This window comes from Mustela putorius, unplaced genomic scaffold (assembly GCF_011764305.1).
Source record: "Mustela putorius furo isolate JIRA1106 unplaced genomic scaffold, ASM1176430v1.1 tig00003867_pilon_pilon_pilon, whole genome shotgun sequence".
Lineage (NCBI taxonomy): Eukaryota > Metazoa > Chordata > Mammalia > Carnivora > Mustelidae > Mustela > Mustela putorius.
The window spans coordinates 16,235,028-16,259,630 of record NW_025422019.1 but is presented as its reverse complement, the minus strand read 5'-3'; the positions used below and the strand labels follow the sequence as shown (position 1 = coordinate 16,259,630).

The 24,603-nt window shown below is 43.9% G+C and overlaps 1 protein-coding gene across 1 annotated transcript in view; it reads left to right on the top strand.

Annotated features, from left to right (window-relative positions):
- Nucleotides 1-24,603, top strand: part of TMEM163 (transmembrane protein 163) — a 223,582-nt gene that overhangs the window by 162,906 nt on the left and 36,073 nt on the right. The window contains exon 5 of the mRNA XM_045066554.1: nt 19,632-19,728. Within this exon, the coding sequence (XP_044922489.1) occupies nt 19,632-19,728 (97 nt within the window). The remainder of the gene's footprint in view (nt 1-19,631; nt 19,729-24,603) is intronic.

Sequence of the window (24,603 nt, the reverse complement as noted above, 5' to 3'; positions counted from 1 at the left end):
CCTTTTCTAAGGTAGTAGTTGAATAAATCATGACAAGGTTTTTTCCCTCTGCTACTGCTCTTTACACTGGCATGAGAGTTGGCCTTTCACATGAGTATGTTGAGTGTGGGACTGTCATATGAACCGTCTTTACCTCTACATGGTGCTAAAACACGGCCCTGAATGCCATTCAGCACATGGTTCCACACCCCTGCTTCTCGCTCTAGTTGCCCCGGTGCGGTGGATGTTCCTGTGTTTTAGAGATTGCTTATGTCGCTCTCCTTTTCCGCCTTTCCGATCGAGCTTTTCCAGATGACTGGGCCCTCAGGTCGTCCCTGCCCTTCAGGACAGTGCCAGCCATCAGGAGGGGCTAGTGGCCGGACTCTGTGCTCATCTGGCTGGGGGAAGCTCCCGACTCTGTCTCCGTCCTGTTTCTGCCTCCTTGCTTGCACAGAGACGCAGCTGTTTTCTGTGCTGATTGGAGTCGGGAGCCACACCAGATCTTCCAGACTGTGGCCAGTGGAGGGGGAAGGCAGTGGCTTTCAGAGGCAGATATGCAATGACTCGGAGGGGGAAATTCTCCTCTGTATTGACGTTGGTGTACTTGCAGCCTTGCTTTTAGATCTGGGAGTTGCTTAGAGGATTATAGGGAATGATAAATTCCTTGAACAGTTGTGCCCAATTGGTTGGACATTTGAGTCTGGAAGAGTGGCCCAGTTCTGAGGGCCCTGGGCAGATTTCCTCTGCAAAAAATGGGGAGAGTGTTGACGCTGCTGTCCGGGATCCACATCCGGTTTGCTCCTGTGGATGTGGGCGGTCAGACTCCGAGTACATCTTCCACGTTCTCTCTGAGAACCTGGGTGCAGGTGGTTGATGCAGCATCGATTCTAGGAATGATCCCAGGGAGCAGAGCTGGAGAGGGAAGGGTGGAGGGGGAGGGGGGAGTAGACTGGCAGGAAGGAAAAGCCAGTGAAGATGGGGTCTTGTGGCTGCTTCTGTGGTGGGCGCTGGATGCCACCATCCTCTGAGAAGTGTAGCACGTGCCACCCTGGGCTAGGACCCTGTCGGAGAGCATGGAGCCATTCCTTGGGCCAGCAGCTGTAGCCTGAGCTGGCCCAGGGGATGGAGGGTGGCTTCCAGACCATCCACGACATCTCCTAGACCTTTCAGTATTCCAGGCATTCCCACCCTGTGTTTACTTTGGGTTGTCCTTGTACTTACTCAGCACTATGGCACGTTATATTTAGGGTGCTTGATTTCTCCATTCCTATGCTAGGCAGGATGATAACGGGTGTGTAAACACTGGTGCTTGTCTCTTATGGCGGTGGGGTGAGTGATGTTTTCAGCTTGCACTACTGATTTAGGGACCAAATCAGTGGCCCATGTAAGTGCAGATCTGTGTATTAAAGGGAAGCCTTCACGTTTTGTGAATCTAATGAGATAGCAGTGTAGCTCCACGTTTCAGAATTTTTAAGAAATGTCTCCTTCGGGCGAGGGCTTTAGGATTAATCCTTAATGTGCTTTTCCCAAGTTATAATAGAGTGAGGCTGTAGTATTTTAATATTCAAATAATTTAAAAATCATTTTTCTGTTTAGAAAACCAGTGCCCCAACTCAGTGGATGAATAACATTTTCTTCTAAAATACTCTCTTTTTGTATTATCTATTTTTTTCTCTCTTACTCTGGGAAATGTCAGCCCTTCAAAATAGTAGAGTGTATAGGTCACAAAGAAGTTGCAGAAATAAGTAAGATTCAGCCAAAAACATGGTGAATCTTTTTTTTTTTTTTTGGCCATCGGACAGTTCTGAGTAATATATGAAAGGAAGTCCATAATTCACACATTGCTCAGTGTGAAACTTGTATTTTTTTTTCTCCTAACTTGCTAGTAGGTAAGTAATACCTACTGTTCACTTACATTTTAGTTATACAAATAAATCTGTGTCTCAACCCGATTGATTTAAAATAAAAATCTTGGGGTGCCTGCGTGGCTCAGTGGGTTAAAGCCTCTGCCTTCAGCTCAGGTCATGCATGATCCCAGGGTCCTGGGATCGAGCCTCACATTGGTCTCTCTGCTCAGCTGGGAGCCTGCTTCCCCCCCTTCTCTGCCTGCCTCTCTGCCTACTTGTGATCTCTGTCTTTCAAATTTAAAAAAAAAATTAAAAATAAAATAAAATAAAAATCTTTAGTGAGCCAGAATTCCCACTGCTACCTTTAGACTGGATTTTTAGAATGTCAGGACCTTAGTATTAGTACTTAAGTCGAAGTTGCTAACTTTCTAATATGGACACTGAACTCTAGAGAGGCTTTACTATTTTTGTATTTTTCCCTAAATTAGTGGCAAAGATAGATCTAGAACCCAGGACTACTGAGCCCCACCCCCAACTCCATGACTCCAACAATACTACTGTTTAAGTTAAAACATTCTGGGCATAAAACTGTGCAACATTTGTGTGTGTGTGAAAAATGGACAAAACGCCCACCTAAGAAAAGTTCCAGCTTGTCTATGTTTCAAGGCTCAGATCTGGATTTGAGTCCCAACTCAACTATCAACATTCTTTACAATCCTGGTCAGGCTGTGGACTTTTCCAAGGCCTTCTTCTTCCACTCTCTCCCAGAATCCCTCTCTCTCAGCATTTGTAACTTGTCAGAGGCAGCATTGAGGAGAAGCCCACAAGGTCCAGGGAGTTCTCTGAAAGTCACAAACTCTTGCCCACATGCCAGGGGGTATTTGCCCAGATCATTCGCATCCATAGAACTTGACCCTAAGATTCAGCTTCAGACAGGGTGTGCTAAATAGTGGGTTTTACCAGAAGTCCCAGCTATGGAAGAAAGTGCTACAGAATCAAATTAGAAACATTATCTTCAGCATTTTACTTATGTTCAGTATCATCTTAACGGACATGCAGCATTTTATCCATCATCTTATTTATGTTGGGAGGGAAGTTGTATTTTTAAAAATGTTTTTACCACTCCTGTCTTACTTATAATTGAAAAATTCTGTGTCTTGGAGAAGGAGACATGCACAGTTGAGTGGGGGTAGAAGCGTACTACATTGTCTCAGCAACAGTGTCGTAAGCCCCCGCCAAGAGCAGAGGATCGACATACGTCCCCTCATGGTGAAGGACCCAGAGGAGACGCCTAGTTAAAACCTGATGAATTTGCACCAAGCTGGAGACTTGGTAGAGAGCAGCATTTGTCATCTTCACCAGGATACAATAAAAGCAAATGTTAAGCGTGACGTAGCTGGAGAAGGCATTTTTAGAAACTTTCTTTTCATTATAAAAGTACAGTGCACAGAAAAGTAAAAGGGGAGAAAGTCCCATCTTCTCACAGTTGTTACTCTTTAGCATATTTTCTGCCCCAAATATTCCTCCAGTCTAGATTGGATTAATTTGTATTATGTATTTCTAATCTCTATACGTAAGATTTTCTATCCTGCTGTTTCCGTTACTATTTTATCATTTGGACCCTTTTTCTTTTTTTTTTTTTTTTTAAGAATTTATTTATTTGACAGAGAGTGAGAGAAGGAGAGAGAGCACAAGTGGGGGTAGCAGCAGAGGGAGAGGGGGAAGCAGGCTCCCTGCTAAGCAGGAAGCCTGATGCGGGACTCAATCCCAGGATCCTGAGATCATGACCTGATCCAAAGGCAGAGGCTTAACCACTGAGCCACCCAGGTGCCCCTGGACCCTTTTTCTTATTGACAAAAGGCTCTTACATGGCACTTAACAGCCTACTGAACTGATGTCTCATAGCTACTTCTCTGGACCTCTTGTGGCACATTGAACTTAGCACTTTTAAATATAAATAATGCTGCTATGAACATTCTTCTGCAGAAGGCTAGTCCTTTAGGGATAGATTCCCAGGAGTGGATCAAAGGGAATGCATGGTTTAAGCCAATTGCTTTAAATACCATAATCAAGTAGGCTAGCAACACTGGAGAATATGTTACTGAGGAAATGAGAGAGTATTTTTGAGGGATGAAAAGAAATAAAAGATTCGGGCTGATATGCATGTGTCCTGTAGGTGTCACTTCCCACAGAGACGGAAGAGTAGGGTTGGGGCCCTCTGCCTCTGCTCCGGGTGGGAGTTCCAGGGGTCATCCGGGCTTCCAGCCTTGTATATGTGTGTTTGTGGATTCAGTGAGAGTGTTCGTTCAGAAATGGGTTTCTGGGGGCTCCTGAGTAACTCAGTGGGTTAAGCCTCTGCCTTCGGCTCAGGTCATGATCCCAGGGTCCTGGGATCAAGTCCCACATGGGCTCTCTGCTCAGCAGGGAGCCTGCTTCCCCCTCTCTCTCTGACTGCCTCTCTGCCTGCTTATGATATGTCTGTTAAATAAATAAATAAATAAAATCTTAAAAAAAAAAAAAAAGAAATGGGTTTCTGGATGTATCTGTGATGGTGGATGGCCTGCTTTTCAGAGTGGGCTAAACCTTGAGTGGATTCCTGTCTGCAGCAATAAAGCTCTCCAACCGTTTATTCTGTCATGATTCTTAACAGCCAGCCACCTGCTCCAGGTCTAGGTGCTGCTTTTTGGAGATTGGTTTTTTTTTCTTTTAAATATTTATTTATTTCTTGAGGAGGCGGGGGGAGGGACTGAGGGAGAGATACTCTCAAGCAGACTCCCCACTGAGCACAGAGCCCTATGTGGACTTGATCCCATGCCCCTGAGATCATGACCTGAGCTGGAATCAAGAGTGAAACACTTAACTGACTGAGCCACTCAGGTGCCCTGCTGCTAACACATCAGACTTTTCTCTTTTAAGAATCTTGCTTAGGTCTGTCAGGTTTGTTGCAATAACAAACACCCTCCAGATCTCAGTGACTTAAAGCACAAATACTAATTTCTCAGTCATTTCCCACTTAAGCCAAGGTCTGATGGTAGCCCTGCTCCACAGGAGTCCTTTTTCTAGGTCTTGGGCTGGGGAAAGAGCGCCTCCCTGAGCATTGCCCTGCTTATTTCACAGGATGGAACAGGGCCGAGCCAATCATGCCGAGCTCTTGCTCAGGAGTGGCGTATGTGGTGTAGGGCACCTCTACTCACACTCTGTTGGCTAAAGTGAGCACCATGTCCAGGCCTGCCAGTGGGTGGGATGCACACTTCCCCTACACAGAGGTGTTGAGAGGCTCATGGAAGAGAAGGAACGTGTAGGATGAAGTTTTTGAGAACAATGATACAAGCTATCACGTGCCTACTGGGAATTGACCTCATTCATTTCTTCTGACTTCCATCCCCTTGTCTCCTGCTGTGCAGAACCTGGCTCTCGGCATGAGCTATCTTAACCCCTGTGCAAGGAAGTCTCCAGAAACAAAGGATTTACTAACCTAGTATGTGACTTCCCCAATATTCTCCTGTCATTTTCCCATCAAGAGGTGGCATCTCTCTCCCCTCCCTTTAGTTTCAGGAGGCCGCTTGTAACCAACAGAGTGCTCTGGAAAGATGCTGCATGACTTCCAAGGAAGCCCTGGCAGCTTCTGCCTGATTCTCAGGGAACACTTGCTCTAGGGGAGTCAGCTGCTCTGCGGGAAGCCTGACTACCTGGGGGGGGGGGTGTTGGTTAACCACTCAGGTGGAGTCCCAGCTGAGCTTGACCTCCAGTCATCTCTACAGTGGGATGAAGCATCTCTGGTTTTGGTTCTTATCATTTATCATGGATCCAAAGTCCAGTGGAAGACTATCTGATTAGCCCAAGCTTGGGCTGGGTGACTCGGTTCAAGGGCGTGGTGCATTTACTGTCAGTTCTCCCCTTGAGGACAGTGGGGTTGGAATGGAGGATTGAGGCCCGCTACCACTAAAAGGAGAATGCGTGCAGTGTCAAGCTGCCCCACCAGATGTTCATAATGGGACTGCCCAAGTCAGCTATTGAAAATGCAAGTCTAATCCTCTTACTCCACCATTTTCAAAGCAGTCATGGGCTCTGCATGGTTTTCTGAAGATAGGGTCTACACCTTGGCTTGGTATGTGAGGTTCTTCAGTGTTGACCCTTGCCCTCCTCCCTTCCCAGCTACCTGGCTAGGACCCTTCATGGATCATTAACTCCAGCCTTAATCAGGCACTTGGGATTCTTGAAAAACTGATCTCGTCCACTTTCAAGGATATAAATACAATGTGTGCTGATGACTCCAGTTTATGTCCGCACTTGAACTTTTCTCTGAAACTAAACTTTTTATCTCCAACTGCCTTCTCAACACCTCCATTTGTATGCCTAGCAGACATTCTAAACTTAGCATGTCCCAAACTGAACCCCTGATCCCCCCTGCCACCTCACAAAGAAACCTGCATCTCTTGTGGTCTTCCCTAGCTCAGGAAATGGCATCTTCTTCCTTCATTTTTTTATACGTCACAAACCTTGAATTACTGAGTCTTGTTTACTTCAAACTGTATCTGATTAAAACTTATCAATGGTACCTTCAACGTGTATCCCTGACCAGACCAAAACTTGAAATCAGAGTATGTCCCATGGCTCACCCCTTCCATGCTGCGGTCCTGGTCCGGGACCCATCAGTTGTCACTCTTACCTGTGTCACTGCACGACCTTCAATTGCTCTCCCTGGTTGTCTTAGCCAGGCATGAGTGATCCTGTTAGAACATGTAACATCACGGCATCCCCAAGTCAGAGCCTCCCAGGGCTTCCTATCTTCTTAAAACCCTAAATCCTGGGCACCTGGGTGGCTCAGTTGGTTAAGCAGCTGCCTTCGGCTCAGGTCATGATCCTGGAGTCCCAGGATCGAGTCCCGCATTGGGCTCCCAACTCCACGGGGAGCATGCTTCTCCCCTCTCATGCTCTCTCTCTCACTCTCTCTCTCTCAAATAAATAAATAAAATCTTAAAAAAAAAAAAAAAACCCAAATCCTTTCATTGGCTCTGAGAGCTTTCATGACCCTTATCCTCTGACCTTACCTCTACCACTTGCCCTCTTCCTTACGCTTCAGCCCATTGGCTGACATGATGTTCTTGGATCACTCAAGCAGTCTGCCTCAGAGCCTTGCTCTTGCCTCCACCTGGCAGCTTCTCACCCCATGTTCTACATGATTTTGCTCCCTAGAACTGTGCCTGGCACAAAATGGGTTTGTAGTGAAAATGTGCTGACCAAGTGAATTCTGATATGACTTTTGCACATACTTTCCCTTTTCCTGGAATATACTCGTCACCCCTGCTTACCAAGCCAGCCTCTTTCGGTTCTTTCAAAGTCACCTCAAATCTCCTCTAGAAGATTCCTGTGTGATTTAAATGCCACCTTTCTCTACTCTTTGAGGAAAAGGAGTATCTTGTCATTCTGTCTAGTGCATAGCAGGCTTTTGGGCACTTGGTAAACCCTCAGGAAACAGCTCCCTCAGTCTCAAGATTGACATAGTGCTTATTCTAATAGGTGTTACTTGCACATTGTTTAAAAAATACACAGAAAGCATGATGGGGTATGAAGGGAAAAGCAAGCCTCTCTTTCTCCTGTGTTTTCTGTAGAGGCTGTTATCATGTTCTGTGCATAGACAAGTAGTTATGCATTGAGTAAATATTTAAGAAAAAGTTGAAATTGATAATTGATCTGACACAGAAAATTCTTACATGGCTCACTTTGTATAACCAGTTTGCCTAAGTAGTGATTCTGAACGTTCTTTTTCTCTTGAGAAACAGAGGCTCGCCCTGAAAATCTTTTTACAATCTTTCTAAGACCCACCAGTCCACTTGCTTATTTCACTCAGGTGAAAATCATGAAACAGTAGCAGAGCTGCTTTGGATCTCCCAGGAACTGGTGGAAACCAGCCCCTCCTCACCTCCACGTCTGCCCTCTGCTAGCATCATCTCTTCTGAGGTTCATTGTGGAGTTACCTTCCCTTTGGTCTCCTGGCTTCCATTGGCCTGTTAGCAACAGCATGGCCATCGCCATCCTATTTAGGTCATTTCTTTGATGAATCCTTTGTTGATTTCCTGTCCCACTCAGAGAAAAGGCTCCAGGCCTGGGTATGACCTTGAGGCCCTGCATGGATGCTGTATTCCAGCCATGCTGGCCTCATCGCTCTTCACTGAAGAAGCCTGGTTCCCTCCTGCATGGGAGCCTCTGCCCTCTGTTCTCTCCGTCCACAGTGCTCTTCCCACGTAGCTGCACAGCTCACTGTCCTTTCTTCTAGGTCTTTGGTCAGATGTCCTATCATCAGAGTGAAGCGTGACTACTGTATATAGAATAACACTCGTCATTCTCTTCCTTTGTGCTGGTCTCTGCATCCCGGGCTTATTTTGCTCACCTTCTTATTGTCTGACTCTTGCTGTGTAAGCTCTGTGAGAGCAAGGAATTACTCACTTTCTTGTTTGCTGCTGAATCCTTGCACTAGACTATAATAGGTGTTGATTGGTCTTGGTTGATGGGTTGAAAGAGCCTGGGTCGTGATTTTCAGCACGCAGTCCCTGTGCAGTGTCTGTTGGAAGCAGGGATACTGGGTAGGGTTTGGTAACTATTAGGGCAGCTGCTTTCTGTTCCTGTCTCTCCTTCCACCTCTCCACACCCCAGAAACAACAGTATGAGGTGTGGGGGCTCCAAGAGAATGGCTTCGGGAGGCTGGGCTCAGGAGCTGCCTCTCTGGTGAGGCACAGAGTATCTGGCTGTCTGGGCATTCCTCCTCAAGCCTAGCGAGTCCCCAGGAGACCCCCCTCCCACTCCAGCCTCACACTACCTACTCAGAAACACGTACTTACCTCTCCTCTTTCGGCCAGTCTCAGAATCAGGGTTGTCCTTGTGTCCTTCCCCACTGTCCGGGTCCAGTTGGTTTCCGAGTGCCATCAGTTTAGGCCCCTGTCTTTGCCTGGCGATCCCTCTCAGCTGTCCTGGTCCATGTATGGGGAGTCATCACTTTGTTTTCTTGGCCACCAGCGTTGTCTCCCAGCTGATCCTCTGCCTCTACTTTGTTTCCCTTCACTCCTGTCAAACCCACCCACAGTCAGAGGGTCTTTGTGAAGCCCAGATGACGCTGTGCGCCTTCCTTGCGTAAACTCCTCCAGTGACTTCCTGTCGTCGCTCAGAAATGTATTTCACCTTAATGACCTTCGCCCTATCTGCGTATCACCTATGCTGTTATCTACTGAATTTTTACCTAAATGTAATCTTAATTTTCCCCTAACGAATAATATCTTTGAAGGCTTGGGGTGATAATTGGATTTTTCCCTACTGTGTATTGAAATATATACCTATTAAATACAACACTCTGGGCCATGCACCATCTAAGAGCCTTGGTTTTGCACCTGCCATCTTGGGGGGACTTTCAGGACACAGAGGGACATTCTTCACGTGGCACTTACATTGCTGCTCTCCTTAGGCCAAATGCTCCAGGAATATCCTCTCCCCTCCTTTTTTTTTAATTAAAAATTTTTTAAAAATTGAAGTACAGTTGACATACAATATTAGTTTCAAGCATACAATGCAGTAATTTGACAATTATAGATGCTACAAAATGCTCACCATGATAAGTGTGGTTACCATCTGTCACCACGCAAAATTATTACAGTATTACTGACTTTATGCCCTGTGCTGTACTTTCCATCTCCGTGACTGACTGACTTTATATTGGGAAGTTTGTATCTCTTAATCTCCTTTGCCTATTTCATCCATTCCCTCCCCTCATGGCAACTACTAGTTCTCTGTATTGAATGGTCTGTTTCTGCTTTCTTTGTCTTGAAATTCCACATGGATGTGAAAGCATATGGTGTTTGTCTTTCTCTGGCTGATACATTTCACCTAGCATTATACTCTCTAGGTCTGTCCCAAGTTAGGTGAATTGCAAGATTTCATTCCTTTTTTATGGCTGAATAATATTCCACTGTGTGTGTGTGTGTGTGTGTGTGTGTGTGTGTAGTACATTTTACTTATTCATCTGTTGATTGGTCTTTAAATTGCTTCCATATGTTAGGTATTGTAAATAATGCTGCAGTAAACATAGGGGTACATTTATCTTTTAAATTAGTGTTTTTATTTTCTCTGGGTAAATAGAAGTAGAATTACTAGATCATATGATATCTCTATTTTTAACTTTTTGAGGAACCTCCATACCATTTTCCACAGTGGCTGCACCAGCTTGCGTTCCCACCAACAGTGTAGGAGGGCTCTTTTTTCTCCATATCCTCATCAACTTTTGTTTTTTCTTGTCTCTTTGATATTAGCCATTCTGACAGGTATGAGGTGATATTCGCACTGTGGTTTTGATTTGCATTTCCCTGGTGATGAGTGATATTGAGCATCTTTTCATGTGTCTATTGGCCATCTGGATGTCTTCTTTGGAAAATGTCTGTTCAGGTCATCTGCCCATTTTTAATTGGAGTATGGTGTGTTTTGTTTTTATTTTTGTTTTAGTGTTGAGGTCTATAAGTTCTTTGTATATTTTGAATATTAACCCCTTATAGGATATATCATTGCAAATACCTCCTCCCATTCAATATGTTACCCTTTTGTTGATGTTTTCCTTCACTGTGCAAAAGGTTTGAGTTGGATGTAGTCCCAATTATTTATTTTTGCTTTAGTTTCCCCTGCTTGAGGAGGCAGATCCAGAGAAATATTGCTAAGGCTGATGTGTTAGCAATTTACTGCTTGTGTTTTCTTTTAAGTGGCTTTATAGTTTCAGGTCTTACATTTAGGTCTTTAATTCATTTCGAGTTTGTTTTTGTGTATGATGTAAAAAATGGTCCAGTTTCATTCTTTTGCATGTAGCCATCCAGGTTTCCCAAAACCATTTACTGAAGAGACTTTCTTTTCCCCATTTTATATCCTTGCCTTCTTTGTTGTATGTTAATTGACCATTCAAGCTTGGGTTTATTTTTAGGTTCTATATTCTGTTCCATTGATCTGTGTGTCTGATTTTGTGCCAGTACCATGCTCTTTTGATTGTTACAGTTTTGTAGTTCATTTTGAAATCTGAGATCACGATGCCTTTAACTCAGTCTCCTTTTTAAAGATTATTTTGGCTATTTGAGGTATGTGTGGTTCCATACAGTTTATAGGAGTATTTTTTTTTTCTCTTTGAAAAATGCTGTTAGCACTTTGATGGGGATTGCATTAACTCTGTAGATTGCTTTGAGTAGTGTGGCTATTTTAACAATAGTTTTCCAGTTCATGAGCATGGTTTATTTATGTTGTTGTTAACATTATTTATGTTGTTTTCAGTTTCTTTCATCATTGTCTTATGATTCTCAAAATATGTATCTTTCACATCTTTGGTCAAATTTATTCCTAGATATTTTATTCTTTTTATTTAATTGTAAATGGGATTGTTTTTCTTAATTTCTCATTCTGCCATTGCATTATGAGTGTATAGAAACACAACAGATTTATTTATTAATTTTGTATCTTGCAACTTTAATGAATTAATTTATTATTTCTAAGAGGGTTTATTTTTTGTTTGTTTGTTTTTGGTAGAGTTTTTCGGATTTCTCTATATAGTATCATGTGCAGTTAGTGACAGTCCTCTTTTGTATCAATTGGGATGCCTTTTCTTTTTCTTGTCTGATTGCCATGGATAGGGCTTCTAGTACTATGTTGAATAAAAGTGGTGAGAATAGACATCCTTGTCTTGTTTCTGATCTTAGAGGAAACACTTTTAGCATTTCACCATTGAGTATGTTGGCTATAGGTCTGTCGTATGTGGCCCTTATCATATTGAGGTATGTTCCCTCTAAATCCACTTTATTGAGTGTTTTTATCCTGAATGGATATTGAATCTTGTCAAATGCTTTTTCTGCATCTACTGAGATGATGATATGATTTTTACCCTAACTTTGTTAATGTGGTCTGTCATACGGTTGATTTGTGCATAATGAACTGCTCTTGCATTCCTGGAATAAATCTCACTTGATCATGAAGAATGATCCTTTTAATGCATTGTTGAGTTCAGTTTGTTGATATGTTGTCAAGGATTTTTGCATTTATATTCCTCAGAGATGTTGGCCTATAACTTTTTTGTTTTGTTTTTGGTAGTGTCTTTGGTTTTGTTACCAGGGTAATGCTGATCTTATAGAGTGAATTTGAAAGCATTCTTTCTTCTTCTATTTTTTGGAATGGTTTGAGAAGAATAGTTATTAGTTCCTTTTTTCCCCCTGCTTTTCCAAAGCCTCTTTTCCTCATCCTTTTTAAAATTTTACTGAGTTTTTTAATTTCAGTATTGTTACCATACAATAATTTAGTTTCAGGTGTCCAAGGGTATTAACTCTTCTTTAAATGTTTGGTGGAATTCACTTAGGAAGCCATCTGGTTCTGGATTTTGATTTTGGGGAATTTTTGATTACTATTTCAGTGTTGTTACTAGTAATCTGTTCATGTTTTCTTATTTCTTCATGATTCAAATTTGTAAGATTGTATGTTTCTATGACTTTACTTCTTCTGGGTTGTCCCATTTGTTGGCATATAAGTTTTCTTAGTATTGTCTGTAATTATTTGTATCTCTGTAGTATAAGTTGTAAATTCTCCTCTTTCATTTATGATTTTATTTAAGTCTTTTTTTTTTTTTTCTTGATCTATCTGGCTAAAGATTTATCAATTTTGTTTATCTCTTCAAATGATCAGCTCTTAGTTTCATTTTTTGGATTTTATTTAATTTATTTCAATTCTGATCTTTATTATTTCCTTCTTTTTACTAACTATGGACTTTTCTAGTTCCTTTAGGTATAAAGTTCAATTGTTTGTGATTTGAGATTTTTCTTAATTTTTGAGGTAGGTCTATATTGCCATATGCTTGCCTCTCAAAACTGCTTTTGCTGTGTCCCAAAGATTTTGAACCATTGTGTTTCTAATTCCATTTGTATCTGGGTGGTTTTTTTTTTTTTTTTTAATTTCCTTTTTGATTTCTTTCTTGACCAATTGGTTGCTTAATAGCATGTTTATCTTCCATGTGGTTGTGTTTTTTCCATTTATATTCTTGTAATTAACTTCTTGTTTCATATCATTTTGGTCAGTAAAGATGTGTGATATGACTCCAGATTTACTAGATTTATTGAGACTTGTTTTGTGGACTAACATGTGATCTGTCTTTAATAGCATGAACATATCCATGTGTAGCACCTCTGCTTTGCATTTTCACTGAAGCAGGGCCCCACAGTGCTAGGTCTTCATGCTTTTGCTCACAAAGTCCCCTCTGCATGGAGTGTCCTCCCTAGCCTTCCATTTTTTCTGCTTAATGATTCCTATCCATTCTTCTAGACCTAGCTTAAATGTCACATTGCAGGGGTGCCTGGGTGGCTCAGTCAGTTAAGCATCTGCCTTCTGCTCAGGTCATGATCTCAGGGTCCTGGGATCAACCCCTGCAATAGGCTCCCTGCTGAGCGGGGACTCTGCTTCTCTCTTTCCCTCTGCCCCTCTCCTCACTCATGTGTTCTCTCTCTCAAATGAATATTTTAAAAAAATATTAAAAAAAAAAAATTGGGCGCCTGGGTGGCTCAGTGGTTAAGCCGCTGCCTTCGGCTCAGGTCATGATCTCAGGGTCCTGGGATCGAGTCCCGCATCGGGCTTTCTGCTTGGCAGGGAGCCTGCTTCCCTCTCTCTCTCTCTCTGCCTGCCTCTCTGTCTACTTGTGATTTCTCTCTGTCAAATTTCTCTCTGTCAAATAAATAAATAAAATCTTTAAAAAAAAATATTAAAAAAAATAAATGTCACACTGCAGAGTCCTCTTTCCTTCCCACTCTGTCCCCAGGCTGTATCTCACCATGTTACTATGTTCATTTTGTTTCTTGCCCGTTTTCACATTCATAAGTAATAACTTCCTGTGATGATTTTCAAGTTTCCATCCTACATTTGTGCTCTCCGGAGACTGCAAATAGATTATGTTTTCCTTAACTTCAAGGCTTGGCATGTAGACCTTAAAATGTGAATGACTGAAGTACAAATTCCCTTCTAAAAAAAATGCAGTTGCCCCTGGTGGAGCTGTAGCTGTGGCTGTGATTGGCTGACAATAGATGAGAACAAGAGTGAGACTTGGCGTGGGAACCCAGGGAGTGGGAGGGGTTTACTGCATGGGAGGAAGTGATGCATTTGTTAGCGGAGAATACTAAAGGCATGGTGCTGCTGTGCAACAGCAGAGGCTGCCAGCCCACATAAATTTACCTGATCCTGATGAGAAGCTTTTGGGTTTCTCTCTCTTCCTTCCTCCTTCCCTCTCCCCGTCTTACCTTCCTCTCTTTCTTCATTTTTCTTTCCTTATTGAGAAACTATATAGAGAGTACAGAGTACAGATAGATAGAGACAACATACCTATGTACATATGCCCTGATGAATCTGTATTTTCAGCACAACCTTGAGCGCTCCACCGTCTGATATGTAACTATCTACATGCGCCCATTTAAATTATAATTAGTTGAAAGTAATTAAAATGAAAATTCCATTTCTTCAGTTGCTCTAGCTACATTTGAAGAATCAGTAGCCACATGTGGGTAGTGGCTACCATACTGGACAGTGAGAAATAGAGCACTCCATCATCACAGAAAATTCTATTGTACTACATTGTTGTAGAATCTAATTCTCTTATAAATTCCTCATGCTGACTTTTGTCTTTGCCATTGAAGCTAGGAAAAACAGTCCCGTGTAAGTAAGATTTTAATTGGGTGGGTCTTAGCTTGTACATTCATACAGATATAAACAAAGGGCCATTTGTTGAGGAAGGTGGTTACATGTGAGTTGGTGGTTATACATTGAGGAGAGGGACGATCTTACCATGGAGAGTGTATGGACCGCTTTCCTGGAGACCTCTGGTCTGAGGAACCATTCACACCACAGCCTGTTCACTGTGTAGCAGACGGATGAGGATGAAGGTAGAGAAGAGAGATGGGGATGTGCATGTGAAAGGAGGTGGGGTCTAGAGCTTAGGAGAATGAAGGGAGGGGGAAGATGGTGGTCTTGAATTACTGTTTGGTGTGGGCAGTATAGAGAATGAGGCGTGGCTCATTCCTCATTTTCTCCTTCCCTTTTTCCTGCCTTCAAATGGACTTTTGGGCTTTATTTAAAATGGCAGAGCACATGAAGGGAGAGAGAATCTAGCTAGGATAAAATAACACCAGAGACTGTGCATCCCTAAGTACTATGTTTATGCTCATCACCTGTCTTTTATTTTTCATTACTTCGCATTTGAACAATGGCCCAGATTACCAGTGCTTTGGGCACCAGGATGAAAGATGATAAATAAAACATTGGCACTTTAAGCTGTGGACTGAACTGATTAATTAACCAGGGCTGCTGTGTTTTAGGTCTTTTGTAAATTAGGGGATGACTAGACAAAACTTCTCTTGTTTGGCTGTTTGGATGTGATAGAAAATAATTTAGAACTGGTATAGGACTTGGGCTTTATTAATGGGAATCACAGACCTCCAAACCTACAATTGACAAGGGACCAAATTTTCAACCTGACATCATTTTGGTTGTGAGAGAGTATCTGTTAGTAGGTTTTGCCCTTATAATTTCATTGGCAAAAAATATTAATGCTTACTACAAGGTTATTCATAGAATTGCAATGTTGTGCACAATTAGTAATCTATGGCCTTTAGCAGAAGAAAAAGAGACGACCAGTGGCTTTAGTCATTTCTCAGGATTTTACTAGTTGTCTTTCAGATATTAAATGTGTCTTGGGGAAGACTATTCTAGGCTCTGTCTTGACTGTGCATCAGAAACACAGGAAGGGCTTATTAAAATACAGATTACTGGGCCCCATCCCCAGAGTTTCTAATTCAGCAGATCTGGGGTGGACTCAAAAATCGGCTATTCTAACAAGTTCCCAGGTAATGCTGATGCTGCAGTTCTGTGGACCACTCTTGGACAACTGGTGGTCTTGTGGGAGTTCCAATTCAACTTCAGTTGGTGTTCATTTGGGGGATTATGTTGATGGAGGCATTGCATTTGCCTCTTTCTGACTCAGTGTTTTTCTCCGCTGGGGTTTGGGCAGGAGAGAGAAGGAATTTGCATTCATTCCAGTGACTTGGCTGCTTGGTGCTGTCAGGCCGATGGACACATTGCCCTTTCCTGGCCAGGTCAGCCTCTCCTGGTGAGGTCCACGTGACATGCTGGTGGGGCAGCGATCCTCCATTGCTTCCCCTTCTGCTCCCTCCTAAACTAGGAAGCAGCACACGGTGACAGAAAGAAGCAGTATTTGTAGTGTTGGCTTCTGACCTAAAAGAAGCAGTATTTGTAGTGTTGGCTTCTGACCTAAAAGAAGCAGTATTTGTAGTGTTGGCTTCTGACCTAAATCTTGCCTGTCTCCTGGAGGCCACCACAGTCCCAGGGTGGTGGCCGTGTGAGGGTACGATGTGGGTGCCAAGAGTCTTTGAGTGGCCAGGTGGTTGACTGGGGCTGGCTGCTGGGAGGGAGTCAAGAGATTGGGTTGTGTTTCTAAGTGGACCCCAAACTCTTTGGGTGACCTTGGACAAGCCTCCTAATCCTTGATGTCCCCATTATGACCATTTGTGTTTATGGAACACACCTCTTTCCTTCCCAGCTTGAAAAACAGCAGAAAAACAGAAACTGCGATCTGGTGAGTGGCCTCTAGGGCATTTATGCAGGGCTGTGCAGATCTCTGAGTGCCTGAGGACAAAGCTGCTGTGTAAACACAATATATTATTAATAAAATGTTAAAAAATAGCATCACACCCTCTGCTAATAATAGCCGGTTTAGGCTGGGGGAGCAGCTTTGACATGCAAGTTCCCAGCAGTGGTGAAGGAAGGTGACTATGGTGTTTGAATTTGCAGCACATTTAAAAGAAGATGAAAACAGGGCTTTACATTTTTGAGCATATTCACAGGTACGTTGCTGAAGAAAATATGATTATATTTGTGTAAAATTCAACTTTAATAAACCAAAGCATCAATTTCTTTTGATTTTCGTTACATTTTGGAGTGGTTTTATAAGGTGGGCTACTCAATAAGCATTTTGGCTAAAGTATTAGGAGTGTCCTTCCCCTTGTATTGGTAAGTGGCTGGTGCCCCCTTAAACTCCATGGGGGGAACACTTAGAAATTATCCAGTAATTACTGATCAGTTAGCAAAATCAGTTAGCAAATCCATTAGCCCCAGATGCATATGGGGCATCTGCTTTGTGCTCCTGTAGATATTGAGATGGAAAACTAGGGTTCTTGCCCTTAAGGGATTTGTAGTGTAATTTTCTTTCAAGATATATGAGCAAGATAGTATGTAAGGAGATCATTGCATCTTTTATGTTTTTCTCCTTAAGAAATGTAAACAAAATTCAGATCCACTCTTGGTGCATTATAGTGGTGTTTCTGTAGTCATCTGGAAAAAATGGGTTCCTGCAGCCTCACTGTTGGTTTTTTTTTCTTTCCCCGGCCCCAGGGAAGTATGGAGATGAAAGCTCCCAGAGGATGTTGTATAAATTGTCTGTAGAAAGTCTAGCACCCAAGTGGTGGCTGCCATACCTGTGTCTCAGAGAGAGAAAACTGCTTGGTAAAAAAATACACTGCACATCTCGTAGGGACCCTTAGACCTCTTCCTTCCTCACCAGCTGTGGTGACCTCTCCCGCCTTGCCTTCTGTCCCGGGAGCTGGGGCTTCCTGTGCCACCGTGAAGCTCCCTAGAGGGAAGGGCCCCAGCTGGGTCTAGGTGCAGGACTGTCAACCCCAGTGCCTCTGCGAATTGCCTAGGAGCTTTGACACAAATGCAGATGCTTGGGTTCACAGCCCCGAAATTCTGATACAGTTAAATTGGTGTGGTCCCTGGGCGACTGTTCAGAAAACTCTCTGGGTGAGTGCAGTTTGCCCTTGGGTTGAGAAGCACTGAGTTGGTGGTTGACTTTATCTGAAAGAGGGTATTAGAGTCTGTGGCAAATGCTCAGGAATTTTTTCAATGGAGAAAAGCTCAACTTACATTGGAGGCCTATCCTGACTTGAGGCTCTTTTTCTGTAAATGGGACCCCCCCTCCCCAGAGTGTGCAGGTCGGAATGGTTATTTCAAGTGCTGGTCATAGTGGCCCATAGCTTGCTTCCCCTTGGGCACAGCAGGGTCTTGGGGGCCAGTGTCTTGGGAGCACTGATCCCCTGATCCCCAGGATTCTTCAACTTTGCTCAACTATGTCATCACTAAAGGGCCTCCAGTAGATGGACCTCATTCCCTCATGATGCCCCTCCTGGCTGCAGCCCCTTTTGCCCTATAGCTCTGCCAGGACTGGGATTACCAGCCCCAGGGCTTAGTGCCTCATGTCAGCGTTCTTCCCTCCTGCCACCGCCTTCGTGAGTACTTACTGCCTGAATTATCTTATCTCCTCCTTGAGCCAACCCAGGCTCATTCTGGGGATGTACGGTAGTCATGGCAGATCACTCATTATTGTGCATGGGTCCGGGTCCTTTTTTGCTCAAGATTCCCAGCCCATTCATTATTTTTCTTACAATCTCTATATTTTATGTTATGCACTAATCTGTGATGATCCTTTCCTTCTGTCTGTTTTTGAAAGACTAAAACCTACAATTAGAGTATACATTAGAAGCCTAATGACTGGGCTCCAAGCAGCCTTATTTATTTCTGACTTCGAGGTTTGGGGGAGCATGTGTGTCCATGGGCTCATTAGGATTCTAATTAAGTAGGTGTTACGTTGAAGTTATGTGGGCAATTTTGGGTTGTTCTGTTACCCAGAAAAGGGAATCCAAGATGGACAATGCAAAATGATTTGATAGGTGAGAGAAAAAAGGGCTCAGGAGGCTGCCAAGTGATGGGGACATCAGGTTGGGATAGGAATGACCTAGAGCTAATGGTAGTCATTCATTTTTCTCTATTTTGGTTTTCATTTGGTGTTTTGACTCCTGTATTACTATCATCATTTCCTCATATTTACTTTCATTTTTCATCTTTGCTTCTCCTGCACATTGTTGTGTCTGGTTTGCCAGAGAAAGCTCCTCCATCCTGAGCTCCCCGAGATGTCCTACCAACCCCTGCCCCACACCCCCCCGTTCTCCTCCTGCTGTCTCCTGTGCTGGTATCTCTGTTGAACTCATTCTTCCTTCCCTCCTCTCCTTTCTTTTTAAAGAATTGCTTCCTCTTGGCATAAACACTCTACGTTTTGTTGTTACCAAATCATTCTTACTTCCAGTCTTTGGGAAAATACAGTGGTATCTATCACGTCATATCGGGAAGAGACATCCAGAATGGACTTTTCCTTTGTTTAGGCCCACATCAATGGGTTACTTACTTATTTATTTATTTGGATGCTCATTTTCATCTTCAGGTGGGAAATATTATTTCCATTTGACAGAGAAAGCTAAAAGAAGTTCAGTATTTTGACCAAGATCAAGCATATTAAATGATAGAGCTTGGGATGTCTCGGACCAGAGCCTTCACTCTTGGCTATTAAACTCTGAACCCTCCAGCTGGAGGTGAACTGGCATATTGTGTTGCCAGGCCAAAGGGATGGATTTACTGTCCTTGAAATTCTTCCCATGTCAGCATTCATGGGATGCTCTGAGATCATGTAGGATGGTGAGCACTTTTCCCTTGGGGTTGGTTTTGCTGATAAATTGGCCTGGGATCCTAGAGATGATTCAGTATCACTTCTGAGATTGGGGGGTGGGGTGGGGTGGTGGTCATGGTGGGCATGTGGTGAATTACGGTTGGGTCCCAGTACTTTGGGTTGCATTATTGTGTAAACAAGCGGAGCAGACTTCTCCCAGTTAAGAGTCTCAATGTTTTGTTTCTTTGCAGAGCCTGTGTCATCTTGGGGGTGATATTCCTTCTGTCATCCATATGTATAGTGGTCAAAGCCATCCATGACCTCTCAACTAGGCTGCTGCCAGAAGTGGTAAGGTCCTTTCTCCTTAACAGTTTTTCCTGGGCGTACTAGCCTCCCATATTACCTCTTACAAAGGATTTACTGGAGCAGGTTGGGCAAGTGGAGAGAAAACAAACAGCATTTTAGGAGGCCAGAAGAACTCACAGAAGAGTGCGAATGACTTGGCAGAGTGAAGCCCTGGGCAAGAGGAAAAAACTTCACGTAGTTGAGGTAGTACTAGGTTCTGGGTTCTGTGTCTCTCTCCTTAGGCGTTTTGACTATTTTTAAAGCAAGGTGTTTTCTATGTGAAAAGAAATGGGGTGTTTTTATATAGCAGAGTGATCCAATCTGTGCTGTTTGCATCTGTTGTTCTTTGTCTAGTCAATGATTATTGTAATAATAATAATTTTTCTCTTTTGCACCTTGCATAAATCCATTCACATTGGATTTTGGGGGCAGAACTGGCATTTGGATGTGGAAACTGGAGGGCACAATTTCATATTAAAATGTGTCTTTGACTGCTTTGTTCTTTGGGTGAGAGCTATTACCTGCACTCTGATTCCTTTTGTTCCCTCTTAGGAATGCTGGCGGGGGGAGGGGGGGTGGGGAGGGGAAGGGATTTAATGTCTCCTATCAGGTTATCTTCATAGAAGGCAGCTGACTTACCAAAAAATGGAGATGCTGCCGTTATGATGATTCTCTATATACAAGTTACATAGCAATTTAAATGCAAAAATATGGGCTCTTCTTTTAGGATGTGATTTGATTTGAGTTTGACTTCAAGCACCATCTTATGCCAGGCCTAAATTCTTAGACCATTCATTTCACTTTTAGAAAAATGTACGTTAGTCCTTCCTGGGGCGAGGTATTGCGTATGTTCCTGGGGAAGATTAAAATGAAGTGGGACTTGATACTGCATTTAGGAGAGCTTCGGAAGTGGCTGCTTTAAGTTGCCACCCCACCCCCCAACTGAAATTGAGATCAGAGCTGGTCCTTTAGTAACTCACCAGGATCTTCATTATTTGTCATCACAGCTGGCCAGAGGCTTATTCTCTAATATCTCGGTGAAAGCGAGGGAGGATGAATACCCACCCATGGCTTTCAGCCTGAGTTGGAAGCAGAGCTAGCTGAGGTAGTACGGTTTACTACTCTGTGTTCTTAGTCTCACGATTGCGATGCCTCGCCCTCCCCTCCTCACTGTGATCTCCCTCTGGCCTGGGATCCCAGGCTTTTCCATCCTTTTCCTCCATCAAACTTGATAGCTTATGTTCCATTCTGTCAGAACCTGAATCTTAGCAGTAAGTATGATTAATTAAGATGTCAGTCAGGTAATTGCGTTTTACAGGGGATGGAAATATGCCTCCACTCTAAGAAATGTTTATCGGTGGGAATTTTCAGCACCAGGCTCATTGACACGTTCATTCATTTGGCATTAAAAATTAATTTGCAGCAGGGCTACTGTGATAAGGAAGGACAGCTGTGCTCATCATGGTCCTTTGTAGGGGCCCTCCTTGCCTTTCTCCTGATGGTCGAACCATTTTTATCTGGAAATAATCTCATACCTTACAGTGCAAATGCCCCTAAAGGAAGAAACTCACCAACTGAAATGCCATGCCAGGATGAAATGTCTGATGCCCACGTGGGGTTCGAGAGGGTGAAGGGCTCCATGATATCCCCCTAGACTGGCCCTGTCCTTAGAGAACTCATGCCCACTGCATCTTTTATCAGTCCTGGTGTGGGATTTAAGAATCAGACTTATTTATGGTCATCTCGTCAGAAACCTAAAGAAAAGATTAAGGTGGTTTTATCGTTTGGTTTTCTGTCTTCAGCATTATGGAAAGATAACAAAGTTACATGAGCTCCTGTCTCCAGAGAGAAGGCCTGATCAGTTGAGTGGCACAGGGGGCCTCGGTAAGGGCTGCCAAGTGGTTGCAAACTGTGTTTCCATCCTGAGTCTTTGGCTTCCCACTCTCTGCTCTTGAAGTTTGGGGGAGCCCATGGGCCATCGCCAGACCCCCAATCCCTGGCCTGTGGTCCTTCAGCACCAGCGTTTGTCCACGTCTAAATTAGGCTGTAATTTAGATCGGATGTAATCAGCTGTTCATAGAAGCCAGTCCAGAAAGCAGGAGAAGCTCAAGTGCCAGCAGTTGTCTGTTGGCAAGCCTGTGCCTGGAGGAGAGGCCCGCCCTCTAGTGGTGCCAGGCAGAGTTGCTGTGCAGGGCTGTGGACTCAGGGCTCTCAACGAAGTTTTCAAGAACCACTGGAAGCCTCTGTTTAATGTGAAATAAATTGGCAACTCATTAAACATTTTTGAAAACCATGGTTGGGAGTGGGTAGGCAATTTCATATAGGTCAAATAAAGTATGCCTGTGGCGGTTGAAACCAGGGAGACTGGTCTTCAGGGTCGGGATGGCATGATTTTCCGTCCCAAGTTACAGCCTTGCCCTTGCCCTCAGTTGTGGAAATGCCTTTTTTTTTTTTTAAATTTATTCCAGTGTAATTAACATACAGTGTTAGATTAGTTTCATGTGTAAAATGTAGTGATTCAGCACTTCCATACGTCACCTGGCGCTCATCACAAGTGAGTGCCTTATTCCCCATGACCTATTTTACCCATCCCACAGCCACCTCCCCTCTGGTATCCATTAGTTTGTTGTCTATAGTTAAGAGTCTGTTTTTTGCTTTGTCTCTTTTCCTTTGTCCATTTGTTTTGTTTTTTTAAATTCCACACGAGTGAAATCATACAGTATTTGTCTTTGGCGGACATATTTTGCTTAGCATTATACTCTCTACCTCTATTCATGTCATTGGAAATGGCAAGATTTCATTCTTTTTGATGGATGAGTAATATTCCACTGTATATACACACCACAACCTCTTTATCCATGTATCAGTCGGTGAACACTTGGAGGAACCCTCATGTACTGCTGGCGGGAATGCAAGCTGGTGTAACCACTGTGGAAAACATCGTGGAAGTTCCTCAAAAAGTTAAAAATAGTAATCACATGGCTGGGTATTTACCTGAAGGATGCTAAAACACAAAGCCAAAAGGCTATGCGCACCCCTCTGCTTACTGCAGTGTTATGTATAATAGCCATGCTGTGGACACAGAGCTGCCTTCGTAGGTATGGTTTCCCTCAGGTTGTTTTTACTGTGGGCTTGTCAGAAGCAGCATTTTCTTAACTCCGGGCCTGTTTCCAGGTGGCTTTCTTTTTAAGGTAGCTGCACCCTTTTCAGAGTGAGAATCATTGCAAGGATGTGTACACTTTGAATACGAAAGTTCTGCAGTTTGAAATTTCTCAGCCACAAAGTACAGTGACTCTGAGCTGTGGCGGGGTCACCAGGCCATCGGTGTCGTGCTGGAGAAGCCAGGCCAGCTGGGGCCGGCCCCAGCACGGAATCTGTGCCATCTGCTGCAAGGGCTTTATGACTAAATGGTGTAAGTCTGCTCCACGCAGGCTGCACGTGATTGCATTGGATCATTAATGAATCTGGTTCTAGAAGAGCCTTCTCAGAAACTCTGTGTGAACAGTGGTTCTAGAAGTCAGTGAGCATGGGCAATGCCTCAAGTGTAGTGGTTGCATTATATCTGTGGGTTGCTTTGAGAAGAACATGGTCCTCTTCTTCTTTGCACCCCTGCCACACCTGTTTGGGTAAGAAGGGACAGGTGGCATGTGTCTCCTTTTGGCGGGATGTGGGGGCTCTGAAGCTGGAGTGATCTTCCCGGGGTGGTCAGCTGGCTGCCAGCAGAGCCTCGTGTCTCCTGGTCCGGGGCTGTCTCGGCTGCCGGTACTCTTGGGCGTGTATGGTCCTGTTCTTGAGCTTCTCAGGTTTGGCCCTTCTGGGTTCTTATGCTCCGAGGGGATGTTGCCAGGGCTGTCCTAGTGAAGATGTCCAGGGCCCCAGCGGGTCCCATCCCTGGCTTTTCTGGCTACTCCTGCTACCTCCATCCCTTACTGTTCTCCGTGCATATTGTCCCTTGAGAGCCCCGCAGGCAGGTTAACCAAGAAGCGATGGAGGATGCCACGGGACAAGTATGGAAGGAGGGGAGTCCTGGGATGCGCGGAATCACATGGAAGGAAGTGCTTTAAGGAAGCTGCTTGGCATGGCGGAAGGTATGTGGATGTGGACCTGCAGGCTGATGGAGGCGGGGGTCCTGTCTTTGCTTCTTCTTGCCCAGGAGACCAGCACAGGCCAGTCACTTAGCCTCCCTGACCCTGTGCTTCCTTCTATGTAAAATGGAGCTAATACTACATCAGAGGTTTAGGATAAGGATCAAGTGAGCCATGTATTTAAAATAACAATCAGGGGGCACCTGGGTGGCTCAGTGAAGGCTCTGCCTTCGGCTCAGGTCATGACCTCAGGGTCCTGGGATTGAGCCCTGCATCAGGCTCTTTGCTCGGCAGCCTGCCCCCCTCCAACCCCGCCACCTACTTGGGATCTCTCTCTCTCTCTGATAAATAAATAAATAAAATCATTAAAAAGAAAAAAAAAAAGGCATTAAAAGACAATGCTACTGTGATGGCTGCCCTTAACATTCTGAATTTTGATGTTTCTGAATCTCTGATTAGTGTCACCCCAGGTGGTGGCCTGAGGTAATTTCAGACTGAGCCCCTCATTCCTTTTACTTGGCTCCTGCTCTCCCCTGTGGCTGGCTAGAACTCCCTCTCTGGTTTCAGGTATCCCTGGCCAGTCTTGGGCCAGCCTTTGGGAGAACATCAACACGCTGTCAGAAGACCTGACCTCCAAGACTACCTCACCACTCATCGGGTGTGTGACTGGTAGCAAATCACGGTTCCTCTCTGAGTAAAATTCCTTCTGTGCAAATGGGGATCAGGCCACCTACTCTGCCACAGAGACAGAGAGGTGAATGATGTCGTGAATGTGGAAATGCTCTATAAACTG